Source organism: Taudactylus pleione, unplaced genomic scaffold (assembly GCF_031769625.1).
Source record: "Taudactylus pleione unplaced genomic scaffold, aTauple2 ptg000026l, whole genome shotgun sequence".
NCBI classification, from domain to species: Eukaryota; Metazoa; Chordata; class Amphibia; order Anura; family Myobatrachidae; genus Taudactylus; species Taudactylus pleione.
In genome coordinates, this window is record NW_028284428.1 from 31,923,060 (window position 1) to 31,937,733 (window position 14,674).

General features: G+C 39.4%; 1 protein-coding gene across 1 annotated transcript in view; it reads left to right on the forward strand.

Moving 5' to 3' along the window:
- The window catches only part of MXRA5 (matrix remodeling associated 5), a 64,550-nt gene that overhangs the window by 15,791 nt on the left and 34,085 nt on the right, over positions 1-14,674 (forward strand). Inside the window, exon 2 of the mRNA XM_088451659.1 lies at positions 12,136-12,346. Coding sequence (XP_088307785.1) covers positions 12,144-12,346 — 203 coding nt within the window. The 5' untranslated portion in view covers positions 12,136-12,143. The remainder of the gene's footprint in view (positions 1-12,135; positions 12,347-14,674) is intronic.

Below are 14,674 nucleotides of genomic sequence, written 5' to 3' on the forward strand. Positions count from 1 at the left end.
TCCTCAGCACAATTGCCTTCCTCAGAGGTGAATCTCATCCGGGATTCATTACAGATACATAACTACCCTTTCTGCATGGTTTAAACTTAATAAAACTTAACCTCATAATCTTTAAAAAAACAAACTGTATTTCTATAAAATCCTAAATTCAAACTCTTCAGTCTATCAATATCTGTAATCCTTCATTACATTATTCCGTGTCCAGTACGTCCTGAATCATTTGTTATGAAAGTTATGAAAATGTAAAAAGCTGGGTTACATTTATTATGTTGTGATTTGCCAGGACCGTTAACAGGAGCTTTTTCTTCTTGTTTCGAATTATGGGAAACATTTTCGCTGCTATTAATGTTGATATAATGAAATCACTACAGTTAGAATAATATATCGGTTACATGAGTAGCACTGATATAGAGGGTAATATATGTTTCCTTACAGATTATAGGGATGTCAAAGTAGCATAAATCCAATTTTAATAGTGCACATTTTCTCACTGTAGAATTCTAATGAAATCACAGTTAAATTACCAAAAAAATTAATTTCATTTGTAATTTATCAGCCTATGTAATGTTTGAGGTGTGATTACAGTACACTATAATAAAGTACACTACTTGTAGGTTTATAGTAGTTTGTATAAGGGATAAGAAGGGCACACTATCAGCTGCTGCATTACGTTGCAAACATAGGCGAAACTAGACATCTGATACTGGGTGGTCCCAGTTCCAGCACTGTGTCAGAAATTGTGTTACTGTTTCTTTCTTGACAGTTTGCCACTCTGTCTCTTAAACAATATATAGGTCAATGATTCTCAAACTATTTGCTCTGGGACCCGTCTGACATTAAAATGTATTACTTTCCCCAGCATGTTACCGCAGCATGGCCGCTACACATGCGTGGTCAGCAGACGGCACATGCACAGTAACGCTGCAGAGGCACAAAACAGAAGTGAAATGACTGCTAATGTGATCACTGCATTTCTTACACATACGAGGGACGAGCTTCTTTTGGAACCAATGTCCCTGCATGTGTTTTTTTAATGCGGATGCTAAGTTTATGCTCACTGTGAAGGCTTTGGAGGTGGCAGAGAGATTCAGAAGGTGACTAGGGAGGCAGCAGGTGAAAGGGAGAGGCAGAGGGAGACAGGGGGGACAAAGAAGACACAGTGGGGGACAGTGACAGGCAGTGGGAGACATAGGGTGACAAGGGGAGGCAAAGGATGGCTGGATGAGGCATTGGATGACAGGAGAGGCTTTGGGTGACAGGGAGAGGCAGAAGCTCGTAGTGGGAGACTGAGGAGACAGTGGATGATGGGGGAGGCAGTGGGCAACAGGGTAAGTGAAATGGTGACTAGGGAGAGGCAGTGGGTGACAGGAGGAGACAGGGAGAGGAAGACAGTGGCAAGGGAAGGCAGAGGGTGACAGGGGAAGGCAGAGGGTGACAAGGGGAGGCAGATGGTGTTTAATGTGTGTTCCCCTGTTAGTCCTCCACATCTCACACTGTGTGCTCACCTACATAGCTCCATAGTAGAATCGGGGTGAAAAAAATCATAAAAGTTTGCTTCACAATTGATGTGTCCACAACAACACCATGCAATACATACAGGGTTGATACTATCAGTAATATATGTTAAAAAGGAATGTAGAAAATAAACTTATAACAGACCTTTATATTACCTAATAGAATTTAATTTATTGCATTTTATTTACACTTCCCTCTGCATGCCTCCTCTAAGTGCTAAAAAGACCTCCTCTATCACATCAGCCCCCCTCAAGCCTCTTAAGTGACAATCACCCCATGCCATCAGACCAACCTCAGATACCCTTTAAGTGCCAAATAAACATCCCTCATGCAATAAGACTTCCCCTACAAACCTCTTAAGTATTAATTAGAAATGTATTTGTCCCACTAGACAACAACACATGCCATTAAGTGCCTATCAGAACTTCCCCATGACATCAGCCACCCAAGAATGCCCCATAAGACCCACATTAACATCACTCATGCCATCAGAACACCCTTACTTGCCCCGTAAGTGTCAGCCATACCTCATAACATCAAACTCCCCTGATATGCCCCTTAAGGTCCAAAAGAATCTCCCCCATGACTTCAGACGCCCTCAAATGCTCTTTAAGTCCTAAATTAACATTCCTCATCCCATCAGAACACCCTTACTTGCCCCGTAAAATGCCAAATAGACATCCCTCATGCAATCAGACTCCCGCCCATATGTTTATTAACTGCCAGACATCCCTCATTCTATCAGACTCCTCCACGTAAATTCTAATACAATCTCCCCCATGACATCAGACTTTCCTCAAATGCTCTTTAAGTTACAAATGAACATTGCTCATTCCAGCAAAACACCCTCACATGCCTCTTAAGTGCCAATTAGATTTGACCTGTGCCACAAGACCACCCTCACATGCTCGTTATTTACCAATATGTCCATCCCCATGACATCAGACCACCCTGAAATGCTGCTTGTGTCCCAAATTAATATCGCTGTCAATGTCCCAATATTTATGCACCTGACTGTATATATCTTGAAATCCATAACCTCTAGAGGAGCACCTAGGCATTTTGGGACTGCTGTGTATGAGTGCCGGACCACAAAGTATATAGCGAATGCATGTGAGACCCTGAGTCAGGGTCTCCCTAACCAAACAGACATTAATTACAATAATCTGGCAGATTGGAGCTATAGCTAATGGGTGGTCCAGTGCACACCCTGACCACCCCTTCGTTTCGCTTATGGTTGCAAAATAATCAGACCTATTACAATGTACATCAGGTTGGAGGCACCATTTGAGAGACAAAAGAGGCACATGGCATCTGGATCCAAAAGAGACACATTTGCAAGGTATACATCACCAACTGGTATCCAAACCCCTCTCCTCTTGTACTCATAGCTCTGCTTTGTACATGGGCTACTCTTGTAATGAGAAATACAGAGTTTCCAGTCTGACCTGAAAACAAAACCAGTATTTAAAAACAAGCTGTAAAACAATACACTGTGTAAGTGTGTAATAAAATACAAAGATGCTTTATTTACAAACGAAAAACAATAAAATAGTTAAAATACATACAATGAGCTATATAGCTTGTTGCATAAATGGACTAAATAGAGTACAGACTTGCACAGAGAGAATAAATAGTATCTATGTGTAGTAATTACCAGTGGCAGCTCCAGAGGTGGAGGGGAGCCGCACCAACTGCCATTTCAAACTCTGCCAAACATACTGTAGATGGCTGGGACTCACTGGCAGTTGGTGTGGCTCCCCTATTTGAATTTTGGACTGCGCTGCAGCCTCACCCTTGGAACCGCCACTGGTAATTACCATTGTTTAATGTGAAAAGTTGTAACGCTGCAATCACATTGGTTGGATGCACAAACACTCATGGCAGGTATTTCCTGAAGCGCATATTTCAATCAGTATATTTAGCCAGAACACTGGTAATCAACATAGAAACTTGTAGGTTAGAAAGAATACTAGCAGATGTGGGTCCGTGGTAAAGCCATGTGGCGCCAGGTATAACATGATGGATTCTCAGTGCAAAGCTGCCAACCGTCTTACAACAACTCAGAGCAGTGATTCATATCTGGGAGAGTACTTGCATTGGATACATTATTTCAGGCACGCTGCAAACATAGACAAATTCTATTTATTTAAATACCCTGTAACAGCTTACATGACAACAGACATTGCTCTGTAAATAAGCATAGTTGGAATGGTTGCCAACACACTCTTGTTTTTCATGTGTTAAAACCACAGATTTGCAGCTAGTTTATATCCATGTACTAGACTATTTATAATACTTGCTGTAGAGAGAGCAGAACTGGGACAAGGATTAGGTGATAAAGTATCTTTATTTTTGATTTTTAAATACATCCAGGTTATTTGTGGTAGATGGAAATATCACCATTTACACTTCAAGTCAACATATACCACAGAATATCCACTCATTTTAGATCTCCAGGGCTTGATTAAGGGCTGCATGGGCCTGGGACTGAAATTTTCAAGGGTCTCTACTTAGAAGGGGAGGAGTTGTTACCAGCATTGTGTAATTGTGGCCAGTGGCATGTGGGCATGTGCATCCCTACACTATCAGCCCCAAAGTCTCCCCAAATATATAAAAATTTATAAATTGCAGAATTGTTAATAAACTAAAAATACATATGGCCCACCATGTAACCAACTGGGCGGTTGGTCATCATCATGCTGCTAGGATGATTGGCCTATAATTATGTGGAGGCCTGGAGCTGTAGCTCCATTGGCCCCATTGTTATTCTTGGTCCGTAGCTCTCTCTAACTTATTAGGAAGTTAGGAATTTAGTTTGAAATGATTGCAATGAATGAGTGTTAAAGATATGTAGGTGGATTGTAACAGGTTAAGATAATTGCAGGCCATGGACAATAATCAAAGCATGTGCCCCTTCTCTGACACTTTATTATTATCCTTTAATTATATGGCGCCACATGGGTTCCGCAGATGCTAACAAAGTACAAATAAACAGAACAAGAAAACAGTGACTATGGGGTATAGTTACTAAAGTGAGAATTTTAGAAGTGGAGATGTTGCCCATAGAAAGCAATCAGATTCTACTTAACATTAACTAGCACCTTCTTGAAGATAATAGCTAGAATCTGATTGGTCTTCTATGGGCAACAACTCCACTTCTAAAAACTCTCACTTTAGTAAATAATATACCCCTAAGAGTACAATACAATGCAGGACAAGTACTTGGCTTATCAACATTACTGAATCAACTGTTATAACACTCAAATAAGCAGCATTGTGTCAGAAATCAACGGTTAGGTGTGGTTGTAGAGAGTATGCAGTAGATGAAGGTAAGGGAATGAAAACCACATGAGGGAAGAAGACCCTGCTCATGAGAGTTTACATTCTAAAGGGGAGCAGCAGATATACAAGGGTGACATGGATGGAGGAGACAGTGAGTGATGGGCAGAGGGTTCGGATTATATATGGATAGGCTTTGATGAAGAAGTGGGTTTTTAGTGCCCTTTTTTGTAGAGGTTAGAGTGTGATAAGGAAGGTAGAGACCTCAGACAGTAACATTATACTGTACAGTATGTTATGATCTGAAAATTGCACAATATACCAAACAATCCCCACTAAGACTCACCATGACTTTTACTATGAAAGTATAAGTACAAACAGCATACTACCCAAACTCTCCCACATGGACTGCATTTAGAATAGTGACTGAAAATTACCTGTCCGTTTGTCTGTTTCTTAAATGCAGGAAACTACACATAAAAGCAGCAGGGGGACCTTGGTTAGGATAACTGTCCTTAATTTCTTACTAGCCTGGTAAACATGATGTTTGTCTTTAAGGAAATAGCCTCTTTGGGCTGCTACTATGGCAGTGATAAATGCAGTATTTCAATAGGGTGGTTTCCATATACTGTATGTGGGTCTAAAGGAAAAATACTGTACCATTTAAAACTATATATGTTTTTTATTATACTGTATATCCATCCTCTCTCATACTCCTTGCCCTCTCTCAAGCCTCATTGTGAACCTATTTGTCCATTTCATTGCCACACTCTTTTTCCTTATTCATGCCTACTTATATCACAATCATTGCTCTCTCATTGCCAATCTGGGCTGGGCCTGGAGTCAATCTTAGCAGCAGCACACCAATAAAGTAACCTTCGTTGCCAGAGCCTTGACCAAACCCTACAAATGTCCATGGGGGGAGCTGCTGTGGCTGGGCATGTGCCATCTTCTTGAATACAGTAGAGGAGCTATCGCCATGTGAGTAGCTCCAATCATGGCCAGTGTAGAGAAGGAGACAAAGCTATCTTCATCTAAAAAAAATTGTCCATCAGAGGGTTTCTGGGTACTCGGTAACCTCCTTGAGTACAGATGTGTCCTCTTGCATCTTTGCCGCTCACGCTGCAAACATCCACACATATCGCGCCATGCGATTACCCACGGCTGTTTACACTATGATATGCTATGCCGCGTGCTGCGTTTGCACCATGCAATTCTATGGGGTCGTGGGTGCGAACGCAGTGCGCATACCCGTTCACAGGTGCGCGACTCGCATAATGCATGGCAGAATTTGCTGCACAAGTGGCAAAGATGCAACTGGACATATCTGTATGTCACTGTAAAGTTCCCTATGACACAGGTCCTAGTTGAAAACACAAGTCTCTTGAGACCCTACTTGATCTTAATATGGGTTCATATTGAAACGGTCAGAGACGTTTGCATCAAAAAGAAAGTTGCAATTAGAATTTTGGGTGCACTAATGTTTCAAAAGCCATTTTCCATCTTCCCTGATGGACCATCTCCGATGCCAGGCCTTGTAGCAGCTATTTAAATTCAGTAATAACTTCCATGAACTGAGGGAAAAAGGAATGTGTATATTGTTCAGGTAAATGCATGAGATTGCTAAAGATAATTAAAGATAATACGTTTTTCATATTTTGGGATTGAACAGATGTAAGTGATTGTGGCTTGGTAATATTATGTGATGAAGCAGAGCCAAACAGCAGCTTGGAGATTGGTACAAAATCATACTTTAAAACACTAAACTCTTCCTAAATTGCATTGCATTGAAAGGCTTCAAATTGCTGTCAGATGATTGGTCAGATTGCCCTTCTGTATATATTTAATCTTATGCAGGAACAGCATATACGTCTGGCAAAATATCATTATTATATTTGAAGTGACATTTCTGGAGGAAAGGAGAGAAAATGAGATAATCATTTAACTCACTTGAGAAAAAATATAATGGATCTTTTTGGGAAAATTATAGTATTTGGATTTACCTGTAGTACATTAAAGTCCCTCCTGTCAAAGCTATGTACAATATTTGACATGTTTTATATACCCATCAATATATTGTGTTCTGCCAGGAGATCTCATATGACGGCTCTCTGACAAAACATTTTGGAACACTTACTATTAAGAATTATCTCCTGGGAACAGTTTGTCTATGGGTAATACTGATGTATTTAAGGTTTAATAGGAATTGTCTTTCCAAAATGTGTTAGTACACGACAATTGTTTCTAGCTTTCAAAATAAATGGCTCCATTTCACCTCTGTATTTAGGATGAATAAAAGCATCAGATCTATTATGACAGCAGGCTCCTATTATCCTCGTTTAACATTCCATTCCTATGAATGGGTACACAGCTGTCATTTCCAGCAATGTAACCTTTATGCTCACCACACTGCTGCAACATGTATGCAGCATGCACCTTAGAATAAATTATAACAATAAACCTAGTGATAAAAATAATATGGCAAAACAAAAGCTTTAGTCACTGACTAAAAGTTCTCCTGAAAAAGCGACAATAAAAGTGACAGTGATATATTTATTAGCATCTATTCATATAACACCAGCAATCTCCACAATGCTTTACACTTGGGTAAATCCATTTGTAAAAAAGGGTCCTGCTGAAATTTTTGAGTTTGTTAAGGCAAAAGCATTAAATGTATCAACCAAATTTATTGGGAATAATGCAAATGCCTCAGGGTTCACACACAATATGTTTATTAGCTGCACAATTCTCTGCAGGGGTGTGCAATAAGTTTCCGGATGCACAGAAAGTATTATATTTACAAAGTGAACATTACATTTTTTCAAAGTATTCACCAGAGGAGTCTATGCAAAGTTGCATGCGCTCAAACACTTGGTGAACAGCTGGACCAGTCTGAAGCAGGTATGTCTGCTTCAGTGAATGAAGGTCTCCACTGCAGCTTCCAATGACTCAAAGTTAATCCCACGCATCTTGCGCTTGATTTGTGGGAACATGAAAAAGTTGCAGGGGGCCAGGTCTGGACTATGCGGCAGATGACCAAGCTCCTTTATGTGTTCATGAGACAGAAAATCCACCACTTTCCTGGACTTGTGGGCAGGAGCATTGTTGTGATGGAGAAGGGCACCACGAGTTCGTTCTTGGGCGACGTCTGTAAATGATTTTCAGCACTTGCGACAGGCATTGGTTGGTATACCAGTCCCCAGTGACGGTGCGCTGCTGCACGAGTGGTATAGTAGCTACATGACCAGTATTGGCCACAAAAACAGTCACCATCTGCTTGGCCATGCTGCACTCACGTCAGAACTTCTGTAGTGGCACACCTCCAACTGGTATCCACTGGGCCAACTGTTGTTTGGTCTCTGGTTGAAACTGTAGATCCAGGATTCATCACCACTGATGATCTCCCAGACAGAGTTTGAGTGGCTGCCATCAAACCTGGCCAGCATGTTACAGCTCCAAGTCACCGGAGCCTCCTTCTGCTCTCAAGTCAGCTAATGGAGCACCCAGCATGCATAAACCTTACCAAGGCCAAGCTTTTCATGGGCTATTGAGCAGATGGATCCAAATGAGATGCCTATTTTATTTTATAACTGGGTCACAGTCACACTGGCATCCACCTCAACTATGGCCTGCACAGCAGCAATGTTGTTCTCGTCTTCCAGGGACCATCTCCTGTGCCAAAATTCTGCAAACCGCTCAAACACAGTGGTTCAGGATGGTGCCTCCTTCCCAAAAGCAGGTCACAGTTGGTCAAACCTCTCCTACTGTCGCAGACCACTCTTGTAGTCGTAGAAGATCACGGATCATTGTTGTCCAGTGGCCTCTGAAGAGCTCTATAACAAGTTTCTTGAAGGAAGAGAACAAGCTGACTTATTCATGCAGTGCTACATATATACAGTTCTGTACCCTGAAATTTCACAAGAACTTTAGTCAGAGATTACAGTTCACAATCAGACAGTCAGATTGTGTCTACTACCTATGCACTGCACATCCCGAAACTTATTGCACACCCCTGGTTGAACAATTCTCTGGTAGTTATGTGACTAGTACACAATCACCAATATAGTTTTCCCCTCGGGGCTATCATAAAAAAAAAAATTTTTTACTCTAGTAATCCCACATATGGGCATAGGTCTCATTCCCCACGGAAATCCTCCAAATAATTCACTTATATTTCTTCTTGCTACCAAATTTATTTATGTTGAATATGAATCTCAAAAGAGAAGAAAATAGCAACAACATCTCAAATGATGCACAGAATGTATTAATAAAATACACTATGTGACTAGTACTGTATATAAAATAAATGCAAACACAAGTGGCAGCAGACCCGCAAGTCTTACAAGTCAAACAAGTCTTGCCTAGAATGTATGACTGTGTGTACCAATATGAATTTCTGATATTGGTCAGCTAAATCACATGCTTTCAATTTGCAAGCGATTAATGAGCCAATCAGTTTACGGAAGCCCCAGAGCTAACTTTCCTGGCATTTATTTGTTGACCTTTAAACGACAAATGTATGTATTTATAGTATATCTTTCTTGGTATGTAACATCCTGTGATCGTTAATCATTTACTTATAATATGAAGGATAGGAGGTTGAGCTCTGATCATTGGAGTTATTCCAATCATGCGATTTAGATTTGAATATATGAAACAATTGTTTGGATTATCTTCTTCTGCCCATGTTGAGAACAACAATATATTATTTTGTAGTAGAGACTCTGAAATTTGGAAACATGCAAGTGATCTACATTGAAATTAGTGGATCATTAGAGATATGCCAAAATTGTAAAGCATAATAAGACTCAGCAAAGTAAAAGAGAAAAAAAATCAAAGTCAGCAGCCTTTAAAAGGAGCTTATAGCCCTGATGTCACTCATTATAATTACTACTAACTTTATAGTTACGCACAATTTATTGGAATTCAGTAGGTTTGTGTTGTTGTTTTTTAATTGCATAAAGTACCCATATATCACATTACTCCTTTTATATCAAACAGTACTTTAAAAATATCCCAAACCCATTATGTAAGTTGTATTTGCTCTACTTGTCAGCCCTTTGCTACTTAGGTGTACATATACCCAGGTAATGCATTGTCATCTCAACTGGTTTATGGTTTTGTAATGCACTGACAGGCTCTAATAAAATGTATGCTTCATTATGCCTGTTTTGTTTGGCTTTATTAAATAATTATCTGCTTGTTATTAGTAGTTTTACCCCTTAGTTTGACAATCTGATCATATTTCAAGAATTTATATTTTTGTCACCTTCATTTTGACATATATACTGTAGCTAGCTGATGTTCTATGAGTGTTGTGAATATATAAATTCCCCGAATCCTGCAATAGGATTGGTGTTAATTAGAGATTGGAGGAAAACTAAAAACAGCTTTTAGCACCATTGCCAAAGTGCTTAAATATGTGGATAACAGTGAAGGTAACCATCTATTAGGTGGTATCAATCAACAGATTCAAATATATATCTAGATCAGAGAATAAAGGTGAGAAACATTTTTAAAAGATTCACTTGGGAAAAAGCACCTTAAGATGTAACCAGCTCTACCCCAACTATTCCACACAGCAGAAAAAGAGATGTGACACACCAGCTCAAGTGGAAATCGCACAATATTGGTAACTTACAGAGGTATCTCTGTATAATTACCAAATGCCAATGAAAATATCATGATATATGACCTATGTGTACCTTTGACACCATATAATCAAGATTGATGTTATCCAGATAACTTAATCTTAGCTATATATGGCCAAAATAAACAATAATTGTTAAAGATCATTTTGTAAATATTTGTTTCTGCTTAAATTAAGATTTTGATTAAAGGCCGTCATGGATACACTGCACTCCCAATTTCCTACAGAGGCCCAGGCATGCATAATCAGTACCCACTCCCCTCCTTGGTGTCTCTGCTGATATTTATCTAATTTGTGATACATTTTATAACTTGTGATACATTTTATCATAACTTGTGATACATTTCTATTGTGTGCTAATGTTGAAAACAAGTTTGATGGGGTAGCTGAGCTGTACTGCCAGACATACTAAACTCTTACCATTTCACCAACCAGTACTGGTCCCCACTGTACATGCTTGACCCAGCTTTGGCGATTCAGACATGTAAGGCCAAATGTAGTAGAGTGAGAGTTTAGAAAATATGAAAGTTTACCAGTAAACTCTAACATTGGTTGAGTTTTTTCTTCAAAATAGGAAAACATCTGGATGAGAATTTAAATCATGAGAGTAATTTCAGTGTAAAAACGTGTGAGTTTGCATATTCTTGGACTCTATTACATTGGCCGAGTTTAAAAAGTATGAAAGTTTACTGCTAAACTCATACATTTTCTAAACTCTCACCCTATTACATTTGGCCCATAGTGCACTGAAATATTGGACTTCCAGCTGCAACTGCATTAATATACAGAAAAAAATAGCAACATTTGTAAAAAATATAAACAAAAATATTTCAATATATTTGGCTAAGGAAAAACAGAGACCTATGCTATCGCCATCCTGTCCTTCTTAAATTGGCATCAACTGGAGTTGCTGGTGGAGGCTATTACCAGTGGTGACAAACAGAGACAGCTTTTGTCAGGAGTTGGGTATGGGTTCCTGGCGGTCGGGATGCCAGTGGTCAAAATACCAACAGTCAGAATCCTGACAACATTTTGTAAATACCGTAACCCCTAATCCTCCTCCTAACCCTAACCCACCTTTACCGCAGCTTAACCATAACTACCCCTCCAGCAGCCTAACCCTCCTCCCAGTGGCCTAACCCTTTCCCTAGTGCCTAGCCCTAACCCTAAATCTAACCCTAAAACTTGCCATCGGGATCTCAGTGGTTGGGATTCTGGAGCCGGGATTCCGACTGCTGTCTGGATTCCGGAGCTGGGATTCTGATTGTCGGCATCCCGGCCACTGGGATGCCAACTACATCCTGTTGCCAGCTGGGGGTGTTGTTAAATGGGAAGACATCTTCTATCTGTCGAAACAGAAATTTTATTTTAAAGATGTAAAAAATGTACACCTTATTGCTAAAAGTGTTTTATATGCTTATTAATCTTTATTTTATTTGACTGTCAACAATTTTATTTCATTTTTAACGTTAGTAAACATTTTTGACAGTTACTTACTCTCAGTATGCCATGTTGGAAAAGTTTATTTTGGGAATGACTGACATATTGTGGCCTCCACAGGTAGTATGAGTAAATTATTGTGTGATATGTTTACTAGTGTTTGGTTTTCTATATCTGTGTATTATTAGTTACAAATTGACAAAATATGTATGTTGAAACAGTTTTTAAAATGTGTTTATTTTCTACAGGAGCAAAAATGAAGACATTAACCAGAATGTATATCAAGACACATCTATGGTTGTTGCCAGCAATTGTTATATTCTTGAGGCTTCCGCACAGCACCTTATCCTGTCCTCACCCATGTGCCTGCTATGTCAACTCTGAAGTTCATTGCACTTTTCGGTCTCTAGCAACAGTACCAACAAGAATACCTAAACATGTGGAAAGAATAAATTTAGGGTTTGTATGAAAGTTTGTTTTATTTTTAATAAAACTGAATTCATGCAGAAATTTTGGTATGTTTGAAAGTAAAGATAAGTATAGTTCATATACTTTATTAACAAATAATTAAAGTTAACATTTTGAGGAGGAGATTTATCAAAGCTTGAACAGAGATAAAGTGGAGAGAGATAAAGTACAAACCAATCCGTTTTTAGCTCTCATTTTACAAATTGAAAAATGACAGTTAGGAGCTGATTGGTAGGTAATAGGGATGTACGCCATCCCTCGTGTTTTGGTTTTGGATCTGTAGCTCCTTGTGTTTTGGATCTGGATTTGGTTTTGCCAAAACCATCCCTTGCGTAATTTTGGTTTTGGATCTGTATTTTTTTTTTTTAAATGTATAAAAACAGCTAAAACAGATTTTTTTTTGTTCCTACAGTATTATTAACCTCAATAACATTATTTTCCACTAATTTCCAGTCAATTTTGATCACCTCACAGCTCACGTTTTCATCTGGTTTAGGCCAAAAATTTGCACCAAGCTAGCTGGCTGACTAAGCTAAGCAGCAGCAGTGGGCTGCACAATCATGTGGCAGTTCAACTTCCAACATGGCACGTAAGTAAACATATGTTTTCATTAATCAAGAGGCCTGAGGGAGTTGGAGTATGTATGTAGTTGAAAGCAGGGACAAAAAGAGTTGATTGGTAGTAAATGTAATTTCATTTTTTGATTCAGAAGCAAATTTATGAGTAAGGAGGGGAGAGCATGGGTGAACAATATGTCCCATGTTTTGCCCACAATATCAACTTGGTGGTTCAGAATATTTTTTTTAATTTAAAGGGGCATGCAGGAGATGCTGTCTGTGGCCATAAACATTTCTGGACATTTTTGGCATTCAGCAACCACATGTCAAAGATTGCAGCAGCAGTGGCAGTTCAACTTCCAACATGGCACATCTGGAAACAAATGTTTTTATTATTCAAGGAGTTGGCGTATGTATGTAGTTGAAAGCAGGAAAAGGAAGATTTGATTAGAAGTAAATTCAGTAGAATTTTTTGATTCCAAAACAAATTTATGAGGGGGGATGGGAGGGGAGGAGGGGAGGCATTTACAAAAAATATTTTACTGATTCACATCAGACCTTGCCCCAGAATAATCCTTGAGTGCTTTGCCTGCTGCTGCTGGGAGTGGATTTTCATCCCAGAAGGGAACCAGGAAGACTACTAGTAGTACTTTAAAAAACAATTGACTGTTAAACAATCCTTTGCAAGGGGGAGCAAGTATGGCAGCAGTCACCCAGTTGCATAGCGAATCACTGACACCATAACATCTATGCTGATATTAGATGTGCGTCCAATATCCATGAATAATTCAGTGGGTTTTAGACAGTTAATTGAGATCCTGTGTGCCAGCTACCAAATCCCATCAAGATTCCACTTCACTAGGAAAGCAAATCCCAACCTGTACAGGGACATTAAAAAAAACGTAATTAGTAGCCTTCAAAATGCCATTGTACCCACTGTCCACTTAACCACAGATATATGGACAAGCTGAACAGAGCAAACACAAGATTTAAGATATAAGGTTTAAATCATACATTGTGTTCTTCTTCCCAATGGAAACAGATCTGAAGAGATGCAAAGAGCTGTTGGTAAGCAAATTGTCAGCTCAAGTGGCATGTGATGCAGCAATGGCTGCTCCTTCAGTTTCTCCAGCAAGTGCATCTGCCGAGAAAAAACTAAACTGTCCCAAAAAACCACTGGTGATGTAGATGAGTCAACACAAAACACAAAACTTTTTGGATTGATGCGCTGCAGATGACATAACAGGATGAAGATTCCTAAATGGTTAAGGTTCCTACCTCTGCTTACTCTGGTTTTACAAACGGTACAGATGACTTGACAATTGTTGTCTGGATTTGGGTAGAAATAAATCCACACATAACAAGTTAATTTTTTGTCTTGTGCCCAGGCATGACAATGTGCTTTTCCTTATCATGGGCAATAACTGTTTCTTCCACCGGTTCCTGACTTACACAAACAACATCCTCATCAACAACATTCTTATTAGCATCAGCTACACAAATATCCTCCTCATCCTGGTGCACTTCCACAGAAGCATCCTCGATTTCTATGTCAGCATGTTCACTTGTGCTTATATCATTATAAGAGGCAGAACCAGCATTCATAAATAAAGGCCAAGGCCTTACCCTTTCCTTGCCACTGCATGTGGTGAAAGGCATATTGACAATTGTATGTCTTTCTGCAGCTAACTTTCCCTTTGATGTTTTTCTCTTTACCACTGTAAAAGATCGGTTCTTGATTTCAGACTTAAGCCCTGTATGC